This window comes from Ovis aries, chromosome 3 (assembly GCF_016772045.2).
Source record: "Ovis aries strain OAR_USU_Benz2616 breed Rambouillet chromosome 3, ARS-UI_Ramb_v3.0, whole genome shotgun sequence".
NCBI lineage: Eukaryota > Metazoa > Chordata > Mammalia > Artiodactyla > Bovidae > Ovis > Ovis aries.
Window position 1 is genome coordinate 129,072,905 of NC_056056.1, and position 20,226 is coordinate 129,093,130.

Genomic DNA, 20,226 nt, shown 5'->3' on the forward strand with positions numbered 1-20,226 from the left:
TGCTTCCCCTTAGACCTTTCCATAAACAAGTAACTAGAAATTTCTCTAAGAAGGGGAGAGGCCAGTTCCTCCTTTCAGCTCCTGTCAAGTGTGCCTGTGCTCAGCCAGGAGGGTTCATTGTTAAGACGTGGAACCTGTTCCGAAACCTCGCCTGGCAGCTTGCTCTGAGGTCTGCGGGCTCCCGTCAGGACCCACCTGGACAATGTCACCTTCAGAGGCAGACCATCCCACAGGTATCAGAGGTGACGTTCAGCTGCTGCTGGGTTCCCTTCTCGCATTTTTCATTTGTTCAGATCCTGTTGCTACCAGCTTCTCTTGGTCCTGTCTTGCTGGTCTCGCAGGTCTAAGCATAATGGGTGAATCATTAATCTGTGCGGTTTAATTTCAAGTACACTGAGATTGCTTTCCCCAACAGTGTGGGTGGTGGTTGCTGGCTTCTTAAAGCTTGGGTGATCAAAGCCTGGTGAATTCACTTTATAATACAGTGATCATTTATTGATCCAGTCTTCTAGGGAAATGAAGGAGAAGAGATAGCCTGAACTTTTTGGTTAACTTTTGGCTTCTTATCAAATCCATGGGGATAATCACTTACAGAGGGTCTCCCAGGAGCCTCACCTATTATCTCTGCAAGGAGCTTGTGAGGGAGGGACTTTATTATCCTTTCATAAATGTGGCCTGGAGGCTGACCCAGGCGGAGAGGCTTGTCCCAAGTCACAGGGCTAGCTGCTGCTTAGGCAGAGAGAGCAAGCAGATGGTTAACTCTAGAGCCTGGGCTCCTCTCCTCAGCAATCTTCCAAAGCTCTCCTGTAGCTAAAGTTTCTTCAGTTCTACAGTGAGGGATGTCAGCAGTTACTACTGTCTTGGTTCCAATATTTGAGACATGCTACGTCGCTTCAGTCATGTCTGACTCTGTATGACCCCATGGACAGCAGCCCACCAGGCTCCTCCATCCACAGAATTTTCCAGGCAAGAATACTGGAGTGGGGTGCCATTTCCTTCTTCATACTTACTATAGGGTTGGCCCCAAAGTTCATTTGGGTTTTTTGTAACATTTCATGGAAAAACCCCAACAAACTTTGGGGCCAACCAATATATTTCCAGGAAGTGACATGCTATTCACAAAATGACCTGAATCAGCTGGGAAGAATTCACCTTCTCTCACTGCCAGAGTTACTTTTCACAGGAGCTAAATGCATCCCATTTAGCACCTCTTTCATACCATAGAGCAGTTTGCAGAAAGGAAGTCCTCACTCTTTTTCTCAGGAACCTGTCAGGTTGCATTAGCGACCATGTCCCTTACTATGACTGCCATCTGAATACATCCAATTGGCAGTTGAGCAGAGTCATTGGCTGAGTCTTCCTAGAGATTGCCTCCCAAACCAGCTTCCATCCCACCGTGGAAAGCATCTCATCTTTGCTTCATTCAAATACTGCGAATATTAAAGATGGGAGTAGATGTGCTGGAGAATATTTCACACTGGCCAGTAAATAATACTTACTGACCCTTGGAAACAATGGAAACATTGAGAGACTTTATTTTCCTGGGCTCCAAAATCACTGCAGATGGTGACTGCAGCCAAGAAATTAAAAGACGCTTGCTCCTTGGAAGAAAAGCTATGACAAACTTAGCCCATTAAAAAGCAGAGGCATTACTTTGCCAACAAAGGTCCATCTAGTCAAATCCATGGTTTTTCCAGCAGTCATGAATGGATGTGAGAGTTGGACTATAAAGAAAGCTAAGCACTGAAGAAATGATGCTTTTGAATTGTGGTGCTTGAGAAGACTCTTGAGAGTCCCTTGGACAGCAGAGAGATCAAACCAGTCAATCCTAAAGGAAATCAGTCCTGAATATTCAAAGGAAGGACTGATGCTGAAGCTGAAGCTCCAATACTTTGGCTACCTGATGCAAAAATCTGACTCACTGGAAAAGACCTTAATGCTGGGAAAGATTGAAGGCAAGAGGAGATGACAGGATGAGATGGCTGGATGGCATTACTGACTCAAGGAACATGAGTTTGAGCAAGCTCCGGAAGTTGGTGATGGACAGGGAAGCCTGGCGTGCTGCAGTCCATGGGGTCGCAAAGAGTCAGACACGACTGAGCAACTGAACTGAACTGAATGACTCTTGGGTATAATAACCACGTACTAACTGCCACACCCTAAGTCAGGACAATTAGAAGGAAATCTGAAGCAATGTCCTAACCCCTCTAAGGAGAAGAAAGAAGGTACAAGAAACCCAAGGACTAAGAATTCTGAGAGAAATATTATGCAAGCACCTATGTAAACATTCTGAACTCCTATCGCCATGTTGCTTGCTGCCTGGAATTACAACAATGCTTTGCTGAGAAACACAATATAATCCCCCAGTTGTGTACCTGTAACTCCAGCCCTCAGTTCAGCCATTTGTCAGGAGAATGAGGAATGAGGTCCTCCAGTAAAGGACTTGAAAAGAGACCTAATATACCTGTTTTCATTAGTAATGATTCTTCTCCTATGAAGAAGATGGTATCAGCCAGAAATAACCTAAAATCTAAAATCAAAACCAGTTCAACCTCACCATAACTAAAATGTTAAGTTTCCTAGCAGGTATTACTCTCTCCCTTTGCCCCCCAGATAAGGGTACTGCGTGCATTTTTGTTCTATATGTGAAGCTCTGTTAACATTTGAGACTTGGCTCAAAATATTAAAGCAAACCCAGCCGCTGGTTAAGAATCTCAGGTTTCTTTTGTAGATAAGAGTCTGTTAATGAGAGTCAGTTGGTATCTAAGTAGTTCCTTAAACAACTCTCCAGTCTAAAATCCAGTATCTGGTAGTTTCACTTGGCTTTAAACCAGAGGAGAGCCAGGGAATAAATGTAAGAGAATAGAGTCCCCCTAAATCAATGTCACAGCATTGTCATAACAATATCATGATGTTGGGCTCCTCCCGTTCACTGATAAGAGTAAATCTAAGAGCCTATTAATTCTCTTGACACAGGATTATTGGACTTCTATGCCTGAAACAGATTAGAAGAAACAAAGGAATGAAAGAACCTGCCATAGGCAAGTACAAAACTAGAATTAATGACAAAACATTTGGGAGTACATCAGTGAGAGGCCATTTCATATGCAGTAAACAATCATCTGCTACAAAAACCTCATGAGTGACAATCCACATAGGACAGGTCATCAAGAATTTATGGGTGTCCAGTATTCTTTATTATCAAACGGAGGAGGTAAATAATACACAGTGGAAAAAGTTCTACTAAAAAGTATTGTCAATGCAATTAAAATGACACAGCACTAAAAGAACAAATTAGCTCTCCTTAAAACTGGGCTGTCCATTCCTGAAGGGTTACAGATTGCTTTAGAATTATAGACTTGCTGGGAGATCCCTGATGGCCTAGTGGTTAGGATTCTGTGCTTTCACTGCCGTGACCTGGATTCAATCCTTGGTCTGGGAGCTGAGATACCACAAGCCACGTGGTGCAACCACAAGCCACGTGGTGCAACCAACAAAATAAAGGATTATAGATTTGCTGAAGTTATTGTTGGAAATCTCAGAATATGTGGTCAACTACTGATGTTCCTCAACCAACAAGCCATGTATCATCTAAAACCATTTCCCACGTTGCCCAAGGCAAGAGAAGATGGTTACATTATCTGTTTCACAGTCCCATATCAGACGTGTAAATAATCAGGAGGTGACCCTTAAGTAATACTTGATAGATGGGTAAGGCTTGATGCTTTTCCACAGGAAACTACTTTCTTTATATGGAAAACTACAAAATAATGAAATAGCAGTAAATTATTTGCATGTCACCATGAATCAAGTTGGCAAATGAAATAAGATTTGCTTGAACACAAAAACAGATAGGTAATTTTGCATTAGTGAATCATAGAAAGCACCTCTAATCATGAGAAGCAGGGCATCTAAGTGACATCTGGGTTTTTATTTTCAAGTTGGCAAGTTATTTTTCCAAAACATGGGGATGGATAAAATCTAAAATGTGTTTTGCCAAATACTTTGCATCACTATCTTTGAAATCATGTCTCATTTAGTAGTTTAAACCTTGAGGGAAAGGGCCTTGTTTTTCTTATTCTTACATCCCCGATATTTGCCAAAGCACATACATATATACATCATACATACACACATATATACAATCATACATATATAAATGCAGAATGTAAGGAAAACTGAACATATATTTGATTCTCTTAAAATGGAAATAAAAGGTGATGAGCTTTGTAGCTTCCAAGAAATCTCTTAATCTTTTAGATCACCAAAGTTTTGAAAAGTTTTCTTGTTTCAATCTAGAAGGGATATTAAGTAAAACGTGCATGCATGCTAAGTCACCTCAGTCCTGTTCCATTCTTCATATCCCTATGGCCTATAGCCTGCCAGGCTCATGAGTTCATGGGATTCTCCAGGCAAGAGTACTGGAGTGGGTTGCCATGCCCTTCTCCAAGGATCTTCCTGACCCAGGGATAGTACCAGAGGCTCCTGAAGTTCCTGCACTGCAGGCGAATTCTTTACTGAAAAATAAATATTGCCAAAGCTACTCCAAGTCTTTGCTCAAAACCCATGCCCAATAAATAAATAACGAAATTAAATAAATTAGGAGAGCCTGACATTATGACCCCTTAAACAACGGATAGGGGTTTCCCTGGTGGCTCAGTGGTAACACCTGAAATGCAGGAGATTCAGGTTTGATCCCTGCATCTGGAAGATCCCTGGAGGAGGAAATGGCAACCTACTGCAGTATTCTTGCTTGGGAAATCCCATGGACAGAGAAGCCCGGTGGGTTATAGTCCATAGAGTCGCAAAGAGTTGGACACAACTTAGGGACTAAACCACTACCACCACCACATCAGTGGCCATTGTACAGCAAGAGTGTCCTTGCTCAAAGCCTGCCAACTCACTCCACACCGCTTTTAGCAGGAGTGAACACACAGGTTTAAGTTAAAGGGTCCAGAGATAAGAAAGGAAGATACAAACGAGAAAGCAGATGGAACCAGCTGGGACTAAGATGACATGAATCTGACCTCCAACAGATCTTGAGTCTCATATGTTGATTTTACAATATTAGCATAGTATATGACACACCTACTGGCTGCTAGGACCAGACATTAAAGACCAAAAAAGGATAAAAATCAGGTAGCACCCCACTCCCTTGGAAAAAGGCCTGACCCTTCAGGGTAAACTAATGCATGCTGCTGCTGCTGCTGCTAAGTCACTTCAGTTGTGTCCGACTCTGTTGCTACTTAGGCAGCCCACCAGGCTCCCCTGTCCCTGGGATTCTCCAGGCCAAGAATATTGGAGTGGGTTGCCATTTCTTTCTCCAAACTAATGCACAGGCGTCCCTTTTATTAGCTTCACTCCTCCTCCCTTTGTTTTTATTCTTTAAATCCCTGTCGCCCACCTCCAGGGCGAGAAATTGATTTGTGAACTCAATTTCTGCTTAGTCATTCTTTGGCCACTGAGTAAAGCTTGCACTTTGTCCATCCCAGCTTGAGTTTCTAATTCACCTACTGGAACCCCAATGGGGGGGAAAAAAAAAAAAAAAAAGAACCCTCCCTTAAGGAGGCAGGGAGCAGGATCCAAAGGACTTAATGTGGTAACAAACAAATTTCAAAACATACACAATTTAATTAGAAGGCTGGACTCACTTATCTTAATTACCTACAAAACAGATACTAATGTTAACTAGGCATTCGTTAGCTCCTCTGACTAACTAGAAGCTTCTGTGTGAAATTTCAGACACCTTTTTTCTCACCTGCATCTCCTTGTTTGCAACAGATTCCTTAGTCTGCTCTCTTAATGATCAGCCACTTGCTTGCAATTTTCCTCTGGAAAAGGATGGAAACACACTGAGGAACAGAGGCATCTGAAGACGGAAACGGAACCACCCCAGTGTGGTTAGGAGAACAGCAACTCTGACGACATCGCCTGAAGTTTCCAGCAACAGGGGCCTCTCAGTGGCGTGGAGAAGATGGAGCCATCCCGCCAAGAGGTGCAGCCTGCAGGCTGCGAGGCCTCTCTTCCATACTCCCTGGAAAGCCTGTCGAAGAAGCACTGTCAGAACCAGGGGAATCTTCTCCACTTTGACCGGCAAGCCCCTGGCCGCTTGTCCACGTCGCCCACTTTGCGGAGGTTAAGAAGCCGCGGTTGCGCGAGTGTGCGCGGAGGTGCGCGCGGCACTGCCACTGCGCATGCGCCGCCTCAGCACGTTGCCTTGGAAGTGCGCTCCTGGGGCGGCTCGCCAGAGTCCCCTGGCTCCGTAAGTCCCCTTTCCGACAAGATATGTGAAAGTACAGAAGAGTTTTCTCACTCCCTGTGGCCCCTGAGACTCCACTCAAGATTGCCTCTGGACTCGGAAAGGGCCCTCGACACAGCCGAGTCGGTTGAGCTCCGAATGGGGCCAGATGAAGAGCGTGCCCTTCCCGTGCCTCAGCACCTGGAGAAGGGGTCGCTTCCTCAGGCCTCCTTTCCCTGGAGAGGAGACCACCCAGCACCCAGCCACACCCCAGGACCTCCCGGACCTCAGGTAACACAGCTCTAAGCCTCTTGCCTCTCATTTGGTGAATGCAAAGCATAATAGGTCTTCAGGTTGTCAAGTTGGCGAGGCTGGGGGGCAAGGCAGCGGCGCCTCCTTGAGGGAGCCAACGCAGGAAGTCACCGAGCTGGGGGAACACGTAGTCTTCAGGACAGCTGGCTGTCAAGTAAAAGGAGTGCAGCAGTTTGGGGAAGGAGAGGGAGGTCGAGCCCGCTTTCTTCTTCAGTATCCTTGAAGGCACTATAAGAAAGGACCCGAGTTAGAAGTGGTCCCTCAGGCATTAGAGAGTAAAGGTGGCTGTCTTGCAAATCCAGGCTGTGTGAAGACCACCAGGCATGGCTGCTTTAAACGGGCAGAACAAATTATTCAAATTTCTAATGTTCTAACCTTCTTCCCAAAAAAGAAAACTCCAAAACGTTAATAACTGGAGAAGTTAATAACCTCTTCCTTCAAGATATCTGCTTTGGAATTTTGAGTGGGTTTGAGCAAGACTAAAACGTGTATTTTTCCAATTTATTTCAGAGAGAAGAATTGCATCAGAACAGGTATGTCTTTACTTTCTCCGGTGGTATGAAAGCTGTTGACTTTTTGTATTTACATCTTCTGTTCTGACATAGCAGACCCAATGGTGTATTAACCAGGGTACTTTGTTTTACAGCCCCCAAGTCACTCTTCATATTATGGGTGAAACTATTGATTTCCAGAGTCTCCTTTAAGAGCCCAGCATTTTACTATGGCTGGAGTATTTGTGGGTAGGGTATGATAGCCACAGGTGGCCATGGTTTTCATTTTGAATTGTCAATGACTTGGCCTTGTGGTATAATTAACATCCACTTAGTAAAAGCTATTGTCAGGTAGAGAAGATGTAAAGGCCAGAAACATTCAACAGTTTTTCAAAGAGAAATTCAGAGGACAGGGATAAAAGGAACAAGACGTGCTGTTTCAATCTAGGGCAACCTTTAATATGCCTGTAACAACAGACTATGCTTTTATCTAGAATGCAGGTAGGTTGTGTCACTTCAGAAACCAACTCTGACTTTCAGCTTGGTCGCCCAGCTGTGCCAGTGGATTTGCCATTTCTTTCAGGGATGAAGAGCTTCTGTGGCAGAAAAGGAAAAATCTGAGCCCGGTTTCATCCACCCAATTTGTAGGATTGGTGGGAAAGCCTTCATTTCATTTAGAAAGTCATCCTCAGGGAATTAGCCATTGTTTTATTACTGGCCCTCAATCCTCAAGCAAGAGTTTGCTGTTAATAGCAGGAAGGATGAGAGCCATCTGTGCAATCTTTGTTGATTTTAACTCTTGTAGATTTTAACGCTAGTTGGCCTAAATGGTTCTTAGGTAGAGAATATTTACAAAGCCATAGGCAAATGCAAAGTATTATGTTAATGTCAACTAGTTATTGCTATGTAACAAACCAGCTGGAACTTCAGTGCCTTAAAGCAGCAACTGGTTATTGTATCTTATAAATCTATGTGTTAATATAGGGTCAGTTGATCTAGCCTAAGCTCAGCTGAGTAGTTCATATGTCCCTCATCAATTTGTCCTTGTCATGTGTCCCTTCGTCTTTTTCATGGGACCAAATTGCTGCCCTGAGCATGTTCTTATGTTGAAGGGAGAGGTTCAAGGGGATAAGTTTAAATATGCAAGGCCTCTTGGACCCTGAGCTCTGCACCTTGTCTAATTCTACTGATCAAAGCAAGTCATGTGCCTGAACTCAAGGGAAAGAAATTGTGTCACCAGTATTATGTGGCAAACTATATGGATACAAGGGCTGGTGAAGAATGGGGCCATTAATGGAAATCTTCTACAGGTGCAGACCAGAATTAAGCTCTAAAATGATACGTAATTCAGACGTGTCAGAGAAAGTGAAAAGAGAATAGTTTCAGGGAAAGATGATGTTGATTAGAGTCAATCATGCAGAGTCTAATAGGGTATTTAGGGAATTTGTTTCTTACCCTAAGAACAGTGTGATCAGATGGATATAGTAGACATGAGATTTAGATGAGAGTGGACTCTAGAAGAACAATTAGAATATTCAGATATGAGAGGTTGGAGGGTTAGGCTTTGGTGAAGGCAGTGGAGTTAGAAATATCTCAGTTCCGGAGATTGTTAGGAGATACTACCACCTACCATTTGTGAACAGTAGACCACAAGGGGTGTGGAGATTGTTAGGAGATACCATCACCTACTATTTGTGAATTCTGGACAGCAAGGGATGAGGGCGAGGAAGTTGTCAAGAATGACTTCCAAGCTTCTGGCTTGCACTGTTGGGTGGCAGATGGCTCCATTCACTGATACAGGCAACCTTGAAGGGGAGAAGGGGATGTGGGTGGGTGGGATGAAAGTTTGAACATGTTGAATTTGAGGACCTGTGCAACATCTGAGTAGAGACTGTGAGTGGGTAGTTAACTAGAGAAGACATCATGGATGGAGATCTATATCTGAGAGTCTTTAATCAAGGAATGCTTGCTAGACCACGTAAAGTCTGTCCAACTTTGCATGTAACACGGAGTTAGTAGACCCAAAGGCTAACTGCTGGGGTGTACCAAACCATTTGCAAAAGATGATGTGCAGGTAACTGTTATTGACTAGCAGAATCTTTGTGAGGCAATAACAGAAATAGTCTTCAGTGATTCAAAGGGAAAACTTGGTCAGAGGGCTTGAGGCCTTATAAAGCTGGATGAGTTTCAGTATGTCACCATCACATACAAAATAGTGAAAAGTTACAGAAAGTCACCACAGGGAATCAAAGATGAAGTATTTTGGACACCTTGGTATATGGTGATGACCCAGAATTATTCAACATTGTTTCTTCAGGACTTAGTACAGTACTTGGCATGTAGTAGGCAATGTTTGAATGAATAAATGAAAGAGTAAGTTACTATAAACTATTCATATGTTTAATAAATATTCAAGCATTACTACTAAAATAATTTTGCATCAGCCACAGACCACTCAATCAGTACCTCGTTAAACCAAAAAATTCACTGAAAGCATGAGTTTTTGGTAAATAGCTAGCCACTTTAGGCACAAAGATCCTCTGCCTGCCTGTCTTTTGTGCTCTCTCTCCCTCCCCTTCCTGTCATTTGTTCCAAGGGCTACTTCCCAGGCCATGCAGTCAGACAGTGTAAGGTAAAGGGCTCTTTACATGAGGCCCTGCTGTCCATTGAGGGAACTGAGGGGCCCTCACCTCCAAAAACTTATTAAAACTTTATTTAAAACATACCTGGGCTTTTACTATGCCTTTGAAATGATATAAACCAGGGTCTAGAAAACTATGGCAGAAATTCAACCCACCACCTGTTTTTGTAAATAAAGTTGTATTGGAGCACAGCCACATATATTCATTTAAATACTGTCCATGACTTCTTTCACACTGTAGCCACAGAATTGAGTAGCCACTACAGGGAACATATGGCTCACAAAGCCTAAAATATTTACTATCTAGCACTTTATATTGGAGAAGGAAATGGCAGCCCACTCCAGTGTTCTTGCCTGGAGAATCCCAGGGACGGGGGAGCCTGGTGGCCTGCCGTCTGTGGGGTCGCACAGAGTCGGACACGACTGAAGCGACTTAGCAGCAGCAGCAGCACTTTATAAAGGTTTGCTGACCCTGGTATATTCAGTTAAGAAATGCTTGCTTCTGTGGCCATCAGGCAATCACAGCAATGTTTTCTTTCCTTGTAGCCCTTTTGAAAAACTAATTTTTCTTTTATTACAAATTCTTAACACATAGCCTGACAATTGGGCAGGCTATGTAAGTGAGAAGGGCCCGATCTACTGTCAGTTCTGAAATAAGCTCAGTGTTAGGACTTGGATTCCAAGTTTTTCTTTATGGAATTTCTTTCTCACTGTTGTTTCCTCTGTGTGTAACATTCCAGTGAATTCACAATCACTTCAAATTCTTTCTCCTGTCACCAAAATACGCCTCCTGGAAAACAGTCTTTACAATGTATTCTTACTAAAGTGTGAAGGACTTCAAGCTTAAGGCATAGCTACACTCATCTTTCCAAGTAGAGCAGTATATTTATCCCCTTTTGGGTTTCCCTATACCTCATAAATGCCTCCATCATAATATCTAAAACAAATGTGTTTCTCTGACATCCATCTCCTCTCAGAAACAAGACCTTTCTGAGGGCAGAGACCACTTACTTTATACTTCATCTCAACAGCCATTACTCAGCTAGAGTCTGTCTCCAAAATATTTATTGAAGAAAAGGATGGATGGAAAGATTACAGGCAGGGTGGCAGGCTGCTTGACTTAGAGTGTTACTTACCTGTCCCTGGTATATTTGAATTTTGACAGAGGACATGACTTGAAGCCAAGCAATAAAGCCATGTTACTGGAATTTTAAACATGAAACAAGGAGGGCAGATTTTGTGGGCAGGCACACTTTCCTCACACCGCTTTTATTAAAATCAATCTTCCCAGAAAACTGTCTGTCCCACCTAATTTTTCAGTGGGCCTTGAAACAGAAGGAAAATGAACATACTACATTTATGAGAACAGACTAACCTTCCAGTGCCCAAAAGTAATCAGAAAAAGCTAAATATAGCCGAAACATGAAAACCAAATGACAAGGAAGAGACCAGACAAAAACACTGATTGCCAGTAAATTATCTGGAGAGTCATCTAAAGCCAATTTCATCTGGAATAGCCCTTAGCAGAGGCAGTACAACATAATATTAAGAGTTATTGGAATCAAACTCCCTAGGTTTGAATCCTGTATTTATTTCTCTCTGGCAGCGTGACCTTGGACAAGGCTCTGAACAACTCAAAACCTCAAAAGTATTCATCTGTTGAAAGTTGCTCAGTAGTGTCCAACTTTTTGCGACCCCATGGACTGTAGCCCACCTGGCTCTTCCCAACCCAGGGATCCAACCCAGGTCTCCTGCATTGCAGGCAGATTTTTTACCATCTGAGCCACCAGGGAAACCTGTGTCTTCCCTCGTCTGTTGAGTGGAGATGCAAATACAACTGATGCTTCTAAGGGGTTCAGGACACTGACCCTCTGTGCAATCCAAAATCCACATATAACTTTACAGTCAGCCCTCCTTATCTGAGGTTCTATAGTCAGCGGATTCAACCAAGAACAGATGGTGTAAGTACTGTAGTATTTCATGAAAAAAAAAAAAAAATCTGCCTTTTAAGTGGACCTGCTCAGTTCAAACCTGTGTTGTTCAAGGGTCAACTATAGTACCCATCTAATAAGCTTTTGATATGATATAGCATAACTCAAATTTACCTTTTTGAAAAAGCTGGGTCATTCATTCATTCATTTGGCACTTCCTGTATGCAGATCACTGACTTACTCTTTCTGAAATATTCTGACCCCAGAGTGAAATGATAAATCACAGGAAGTTCATTTGATGTGTCTAAACATTAAATTCAATATAATGTTAAATCCTCCCCAGGCTTTTGCTTAAAACCTGTTGTATAGCTAGCACTGTCCCAGCCGTTAAGTGTGAAATCTTGGTAGAAAGTTAGTAACTACCAATGATTAGATGGCATGTTGGTTTTTTAATCACTGTTCACATGTGTTTGTTTTGTTTTGTTTACATGTACAGGCTGCTTTGTTTTTGGCTGCGCTGGGTGTTCGTTGCTGCGCACAGGCTTTCTCTAGTTGCGGTGTGCAGGTTTCTCATTGTGGTGGCTGCTTTTGTTGCGGAGCACAGGCTCCAGGTACGCAGGCTTTAGTAGTTGCTGTGAACCTCAGCCCTCCATAACATATTTTGTTTTCTTTTTCCCTCCAATTATATTGCAGTGTAATTGACATAGAACATTATATAAGTTTAAGGTGTATAGCATAATGATCTGAAATATGTACATGTTGCAAAATGATTCCCGCGATATGTTTAGTTAACATCCATCACCACGTGTAGTTACATTTTTTTTTCCTCCTTGTGATGAGATATGTGAATACTGTTAATTAGTTAGAGGCCTCAGGGTGTCATGGAGATCTTCTTGATCTGGGCCTGGCTGGAGGCTGGAGTGGGAACTGGAGGCTTCCTTTCATATCAGGAGCCTCGTGTTATTCTTGCACTGGCATCGGCTCCCCCAGAGTGTAAACTCCATCACAGCAGGAGTGGTGCCTGTTGCTCATTGCTATATCCCTAGTGTCTCGAACACCACCTGGCACATAGTAGATGTTCAATGAAACTTTAAGGAAGGAAAAAAGGAAGTGCGTTGGTTGATTAGTTAGGTTAGGTCAAGCCTGGTAGGGGGAATTGTATCATCCCTTTTTGGAAGTTTTCTCCTCTAGCAATGTATCTCCCTCTAGCTCCTTTCAACCTCCGCCACCTTCCTAATCAGTTCTGTGTTAATCTTTTGAGTGTCCATTGGATTATTGGGGATTTGTATGACTATGGTTTGATCATACTGGGTGGTATTTTTTTAACAGACTAGTATTTTTTAAATTTAATTATTTACTTATTTTTGGCTGTCCTTGTCTTCATTGCTGCACTGGGGCTTTCTCAAGTTGTAGAGGAGGGCTACTCTTCACCGTGGTGCACGGGCTTTTCGCTGTGCTGGCTTCTCTTGTTGCCGAGCACAGGCTCCTGAGTGAGCAGGCTCCAGCAGCTGAGCCATGTGGGCTTAGTTGTGTGCGTGGCATGTGGAATCTTCCTGGACCGGGGTTTGAACCCATGTCCCCTGCATTGGCAGATGGATTTCTGTCCACTGTACCATCAGGAAAATCCCATACTGGGAATTATTTTGACTCTTGTCCAGAAAAGGCGATAGTCTCAAGAGACAGAGTTCTAGGCAGTTACCGATATCAGCAGCTACGCTTCTGCTCTGAACACATGTGGATTTAATAACTGTCACTGATTGAGCCCAAGATGTCAGAGCATGGTGTGTTTTCCGTGCTGTTGGAGCTCCAAAGCTTGTCTTTGTTGTGTTCAAAGTGACATGTTGGGATGAGTCCCATTTGTTCACCCCACATTCATGGAGTGGCCACTCTGTGCCAGGCCCTGGAGAGTAAGCTAGAGGCTCCCCATACAGTCTCCCATCTCAGATGGATTTTGGTAACGTTCTGGTAGAAAATGGAACGTTTTGGTGGAAAACTGGAAATTTTGTAAAGAATTATGTCAAACATATAAAGAAAAGTTTCTAACAATCTTGACAGACTCATAATGAAAAAAAATGTTTCGCAGACCTTAACCAAGAGAGCTATAGTTCCATAAGTGACAATTGAATTGTCGTTTCTCTATTGATTATTTTTTAAAGGGATTTTTTAAAGATTGTTACTGATTCTAATTGGTTGTTCCTGTGTAATCAACTCACAATTATTAACAAGCATGCCAATTTGTACTACATGTCTTATATAAGGTAGAATACTGTGGTTCTTAAAATAGAACACTCCAAGGAGATCCAACCAGTCAATCCTAAAGGAAATCGGTCCTAAATATTCATTGGAAGGTCTGATGCTAAAGCTGAAGCTTCAATACTTTGGCCACCTGATGCGAAGAACTGACTCATTGGAAAAGACCCTGATGCTGGAAAGGATTGAAGGCGGGGGAGGAGAAGGGGACAAATCACCGTTGTGATGATCATGAGTCTGAGTAAGCTCCGGGAGTTGGTGATGGACAGGGAAGCCTGGCATGCTGCAGTCCATGGGGTCGTGAAGAGTCAGACATGACTGAGTGACTGAACTGAAACTTTTTCCAGTCACACAGTTGTTGGAAAACCACCTGCTGGAAAATGTACATTTATCATGAATTTTAGTATCAGATAAAACAAGTCCTAATAAACCTGCCTGATAAAAGCAACAACAACATTGTATTATCTTACTAAACTTCAAAAGATTTTTATTCCATTAATACACACATATCACTATAGAACAATTGCTACCCTCAGTTGCTACCCACTCATATTCTCTAGGGTCTTTTGTTTTTCTTTAAAATTTGCACCTGGCAATTAGAGGCCAGTAGTCCTTGGTTTAAGCCCACTGTACAGAAGGAATCTTTTTTTTTTTTTTTCACTGCAATTTTAAAAAAAATTATTGGCGTATACTTGACTTACAGTGTTGTATTAGTTTCAGGTATACAGCATAGTGATTCAGTTATACATACATTCATTCTTTCTCAGTTTCGTTTCTCATACAGATTATCACAAAATATTGAATATAGTTCCCTGGGCTGTACAGTAGGTTCTTCCTGTTATCTATCTTATATACAGTGGTGTCTGTATGTTAATCCCATGGAATCTTTTCTTAAGAATGCCAAAGATGTCTTTGTCCTGTTTTTAAAGGAGGAGCTTTAATTAACTTTAAACATTTCTGCCAAGGTAAAGGTCATCACATAATTACTGCCCCACCCACTGGCCACTGGTGGGGAGAATAGCAAACCTAAACCCTTGGTTCACAGATCACGAGGAGTAGAAAGGGTCTCACTCACAGCTCCACATAAGGAAGCTGAGGCCTTGGGAAGCAACATGCCAGGGTCACACATAATGAACGTCAGGGTTAGGAATCGCAGTCCTAAGTCGGGTAATTTGCCGCTCAGCTGTATTGCCCCCTTCATTTGTCTCCTGTGGCTTCATATTAAAGTACCACTAACTAGTGACTTAAATCAAAAGACATTTTACACTCCGAGCGTTGTGGGAGCCACAGCTCCAAAGCCAAGGTGTCAGCAGAGCCACGCTTGCTCTGGAAGCTGTCGGGGAGGGCTGTTCCTTGATGCCTCGTGCAGGCAATTCCTTGGTTGTGGCTGCATCACGTTAATCATCTGCCTCTGTTTTCACTTGGCCTTCTCTCATCTCTGTCTTTTCTCTGGGTATCTCTTGTAAGTACACATGTCATGGGATTCAGAGCCCATTCAGATAATCTAGAATAATCTTATCTCAGAATCTTTTAATTATATCTGCAAAAACCCCTTTTACAAATAACACATTCACAGGTTCCAGGGCTGAAGAGATGGACATGTGTTTGGGGGGGGCAGGGGAGTTTCCATTAGTCGCTAAGTCATGTCCGACACTTTGTGACCCCCTGGACTGTGCAGTTCCATAGACAGAGTAACCCCAGGCTCCTCCTCCATGGAGTTTTCCAGGCAAAAATACTGGAGTGAGTTGCCGTTTCCTTCTCCAGAGGATCTTCCCAACCCATGGATTGAACCTGCATCTCCCTTCATTGCAGGTGGGTTCTTATCTAAAATAGTAACCATCATTATATATCAATTAAAAAGAAAACAATATCTTAAATGGTTCATAGTACCGTTTTCTCTTCTTTGTATTTCCAAGTATTTTTGGAGTCTGACTTGGGTATTTAAATTGAATTCTTGCTCTGTTGTTCACTAACAGTGAGACCTTAAGTGAATGCCTATCTGTCCTCCTAAGCTTCAGTTTTCCTCGGCTCTATAATGAGAACAGTAATTTCCACTTCATAGAGTACTTGTGAAAATTAATGTTAGTGCATGTAAAGCTCTTAACAAAGTGTCCAGTAAGAGCTGATGCTCAGGAAGTGCCCGCTGACTTTAAGTCAGAATAATATGCACCATGAACAATCCAGTCTTTACAAAATTTTTGTATTTGAGGTCCACTAGGGGACACATTTCCACCAGCCATAAACTTTTCTGGCACTGACGTGTGATCACAGGCTCATTGCTGAATGTGATGCCTGGGTGTGTGGCTTGCTCAACTGTGGGAGAGAATTCTCTGGATTCTCTACATTGTTGCCACCTCAGCCCACACCATGGACCTTCAGATCTTCAGCAGAAGACAGAATAAGGAGAATTTCTGGTACCAGAAAGGAGACAAGATTATTCCAGCAACCATGGGACTAGTTCCTTCAGATCTGACCGGCCTGGGGCATCACAACTCAGGGTTAGTGAAAGTGTGGTTTTGTCTGGGTTCGGGCGCAGGGGAGGCGGGGTTCTGGCAAGCCAAAGAGGACTGTGAAGTCTGGGTCAGACACCCAATTAGTTTTACAACCTCCTGGGTCCAGAATTTTATCCTAAAACAAAGAACCAGAATAGCCAAGCATAGAACCAAAAGACCAAAAAAAAAAAATGTGTTTCTCATAGTTGTTTGTTTAGTGGGCTTCTCCAAACTACTAAAGGGCAGCAAGAAAGTTTACAGCACTTCACCGTGACAATGGCATGCCAGCCACACCCCAGACATTCTGGGGTTACTCTCAGCTCATTCCTCAGTTTAATCTTCCTCTGAGGAAATTGGGTACCAAAAAATTCTCTTCCGCACCCTCTTCACACAGGATGCCATGACCCCATGTACATACCATTTCATTCGGGGAAGGGAGATAAGTCTGAATTTTTTACAGTGATTGCTTCTAGTGAATAATCCATTTAGAACTGGACACAGTGACCCTGTGTGCATGCTATGTCTTAAAAGAAGCAGTCCCATTTAGAATAGCAAAAATAAGACACACAATCCTGATACAGCTATTAGAATTACTTAAAGAGATACTTTTAAAACATTCTAGGCCTGCCATTACACTTTCAGATTCTTATTCAATCAGTCTGGGCTGCCTCTGTGGTCAGCCACATTGCAGGGACAGCTATTGTAAGGCCAGTGATGAGTTCTGTATCAGTTACTGAAAGCAGTAGGTGGGGCTTGCTTGGTGGCTCAGTTGTAAAGAATCTGCCTGCAATGCAGGAGACCCAGGTTCGATCCTTGGGTCAGGAAGATCCCCTTGGGAGGGGAATGGCTACCCACTCCAGTATTATTGCCTGGATAATTCCATGGGCTGAGGAGCCTTGTGGGCTGTAGTCCATGGAGTCACAAGAGTCGGAAATGACTGAGTGACTAACACCTAGACTTTGGAACCCCCAGCACCTCTCCCCTCATGAGACCTAAATGCAAAGTCATTCTGAATTCATTGCAGCTGCATTAACATCACTAATCCAATAATCTGAGCATCTCTGGCTGATACAGGCATGGGTTCCTGTGCAGAGTGCCCAGAAATCTAGTCTGCTGTCAGGCACAGGTGATGCAGAGGCAGGTTTTCTGCACCAGGTCACGTCTCTTTATTTATTATGTGCAAATGTTCATTCTTATTGTTTTCCTAGGTCTCCATATGGTTGCAGCTGTAATTCTTGATAGTTTTATTAACCCATTCCTCTTCTGATGAACACAAGAATGTCATCAGAGCTTCTGTTACACCATTCCATGGGCATGCCTACCTTTCTAGAATGAGCATCCCTGGGTTTTAGACATCAAGGCAACAAGGCCAAGGTCATGACTCGAGCCTAGTACAAGGCAGTTGTTTTCCCTCTGTTCCATGTGTGCACACTGAATGCCGAAACCTGCCCTAACGTGCTCCCAAAAGGATGCCTCATGTCAGCAGGTATCCCAGACAAGGAAGAAATGGATAGGGGTAACTGAATCACCTTTAAAGGTGGAGGAACTCAAATTGCATTCTGTGTATTGTGTATGCATACAATTATTCATTTATGATCCAGAATGGAAGAGCAAATTCATTAGGAGCCTATCTGTGTATCATCCTATAGACCAACATGGCTGTTTAGTCAACACGCTTACTTGAATATATCTATTCTATGTCGAGTTCTATACTCGGTGCTTAAATTCTGTGATAATAAGACACAGCATGAGCCTTAAATGAAATCATTGTAGAGGCGAAGTGGGAGGAAGTAGGGCAAGGTGGCTGGCTCTCTTTGGGTGGATTAGAATCTGGAAGGAGACCATCTAAGCTAGAATTTAGAGATGCCTATGAGTATGTGTGCCTGGCAAAGTGGAGATAGGCAGATGGGAACTACCTGAGCCAAGTCATGGAGGCGTGATGTGCAGGGTAAGTTTAAACAGTGAGTAGCTAGCTATTACTGGAATACACATTCTGCAGAAGATTGTGTCAGAAGGGGAGAGCGATGACTCAGTGTGCATAGGTTTGATTATTATTCAGTTAGTCAAGAAATATTTATTGATCCCTTACTGAACACAGGGATTTAGACCAGGAGGTAGGAACTTAGGGTAAGAGGGGAGTTGATAAGATATGAATGTGTGTAACTACCTTGTAAAGACTTCCCCGGTGGCTCAGATGGTAAAGCGTCTCCCTACCATGCCGGGAGACCTGGGTTCAATTCCTGGGTCGGGAAGATCTCCTGGAGAAGGAAATGGCAACCCACTCCAGTACTCTTGCCTGGAAAATCCTATGGACAGAGGAGCCTGGTAGGCTACAGTCCACGGGGTCACAAAGAGTCTGACACGACTGAGTGACTTCACTCACTCACCTTGTAAAGATACTTTCCACAAGGGAGGACAACCTCAGAAGAGTCTTTTATTCATTCATGTTCATCAGTAACCATGGATTCAGTACTAAAGGAGCACCCACCGACACAAATGATAAGACATGTTTCTTAAATAGAAGGAGATGGCATTCTAGTAGGATAAACAGACACATAAATAGAACATGATGTTATAGTATATTCGACAACCAACATAATCACATTACTGACAGCTTACTAAGTTCCCGTCACGGATCTAAGTGCTGTATGTTGATCGGTTGATCTTCACACAAAAAGTAGGTATGCTTATTGTCTACATTTCACAAATGGCAGTCAGGACCAGAGAGGTTACTTAGTCAAGGTCAGTCAGCTAAGATTAAAATCCAGGCAATTTGACTCCACATTCTTGCCCATTGTTGTAGAGAACTATAGAAGCATGGAAGAGAAATCCATAAGCCAGCTTAAACGAGGCCAGGGAAGACTGATTCTTCTATTCCGCCATTCATTATGTCCTCTCAAAGTCCCAAGGGAACATAAAGAGAGCTTATAGAATCTTTTGCCAAATTCATAGTACTTACCAGATTATATACCATCTAGAGTTTAAGCTCAAAAGAGTAAACTTTTCCCCAAAGTTTACATAGCTTACACTTCCTATTTAAATTACTGTATTTTTTCCAATCCCCTCTATTCCCGTAAATACCAAACCTCATTATATGCTTCCAGGGCCTTTATCAGCAACAGTATCAAGTTTACAGGGAAGCTTCTAATGCTTGTTTTGGGGGTACCTCTTGGGGCTCCCAGAGGTTTATGCTACCTAATACCTTTTGGGCAGTACCGTGAAAATTCCTGACTGGATTTATGTACAGCTGCTAATTTGGAGGGACTGATGCTAAAGCTGAAACTCCAGTACTTTGGCCACCTCATGCGAAGAGTTGACTCATTGGAAAAAACCCTGATGCTGGGAGGAATTGGGGGCAGGAGGAGAAGGGGACGACCGAGGATGAGATGGCTGGATGGCATCACGAACTGGATGGACGTGAGTCTAGGTGAACTCCGGGAGTTGGTGATGAACAGGGATGCCTGGTGTGCTGCAATTCATGGGGTCGCAAAGAGTCGGACACGACTGAGCGACTGAACTGAATTCATTATATATAAGTTCCAGTGTTCCGTTTGCAAAATGAAGAAAGTAGAGTTGTATTTCTCATTCAAATTACTGTAAGTTTTCCATCTTCCACTTAACTCAGACCCCTCCATCCTCACAACCATCATGGACATTAGATTGGCAAATAACAAAAATGGGAGAGTTGTGAAAAATTGTAACTCTAGTGATTTTGTTAAAAACCTTATCAAAAATAGGTGGTGAGAAAGTCAAATGAGAGTGCAGAATTCTTGGAGAAGGAAGTCCAGGATGAGGAGATGTGTGTCAGTTAAAACAGCCTTTGTCTGCCTGTCAGAACCCAACTAGAACAACATAAGCAAATAAAGGATAT

The 20,226-nt window shown here is 42.9% G+C and overlaps 1 protein-coding gene and 1 long non-coding RNA gene across 5 annotated transcripts in view; one reads left to right on the forward strand and one right to left on the reverse strand.

The window, feature by feature from the left end:
• The window catches only part of LOC121819093 (uncharacterized), a 42,573-nt gene extending 42,215 nt beyond the window's left edge, over nucleotides 1-358 (reverse strand). The window contains exon 1 of the long non-coding RNA XR_006059277.2: nucleotides 196-358. This is a non-coding gene — a long non-coding RNA (uncharacterized LOC121819093). The remainder of the gene's footprint in view (nucleotides 1-195) is intronic.
• A 5,475-nt stretch (nucleotides 359-5,833) lies between these two features.
• Nucleotides 5,834-20,226, forward strand: part of PLEKHG7 (pleckstrin homology and RhoGEF domain containing G7) — an 82,876-nt gene continuing 68,483 nt past the window's right edge. For 2 of the 4 annotated variants that reach the window (XM_015094589.4, XM_015094590.4), the window contains exons 1-2: nucleotides 5,834-6,529; nucleotides 7,061-7,083. In XM_015094589.4, the coding sequence (XP_014950075.3) occupies nucleotides 5,975-6,529; nucleotides 7,061-7,083 (578 nt within the window). In that variant the 5' untranslated portion in view covers nucleotides 5,834-5,974. Of the gene's footprint in view, nucleotides 6,530-7,060; nucleotides 7,084-16,205; nucleotides 16,362-20,226 lie in introns of those variants that run through there. The other 2 variants (XM_060412505.1, XM_060412506.1) reach the window with 2 other exon arrangements.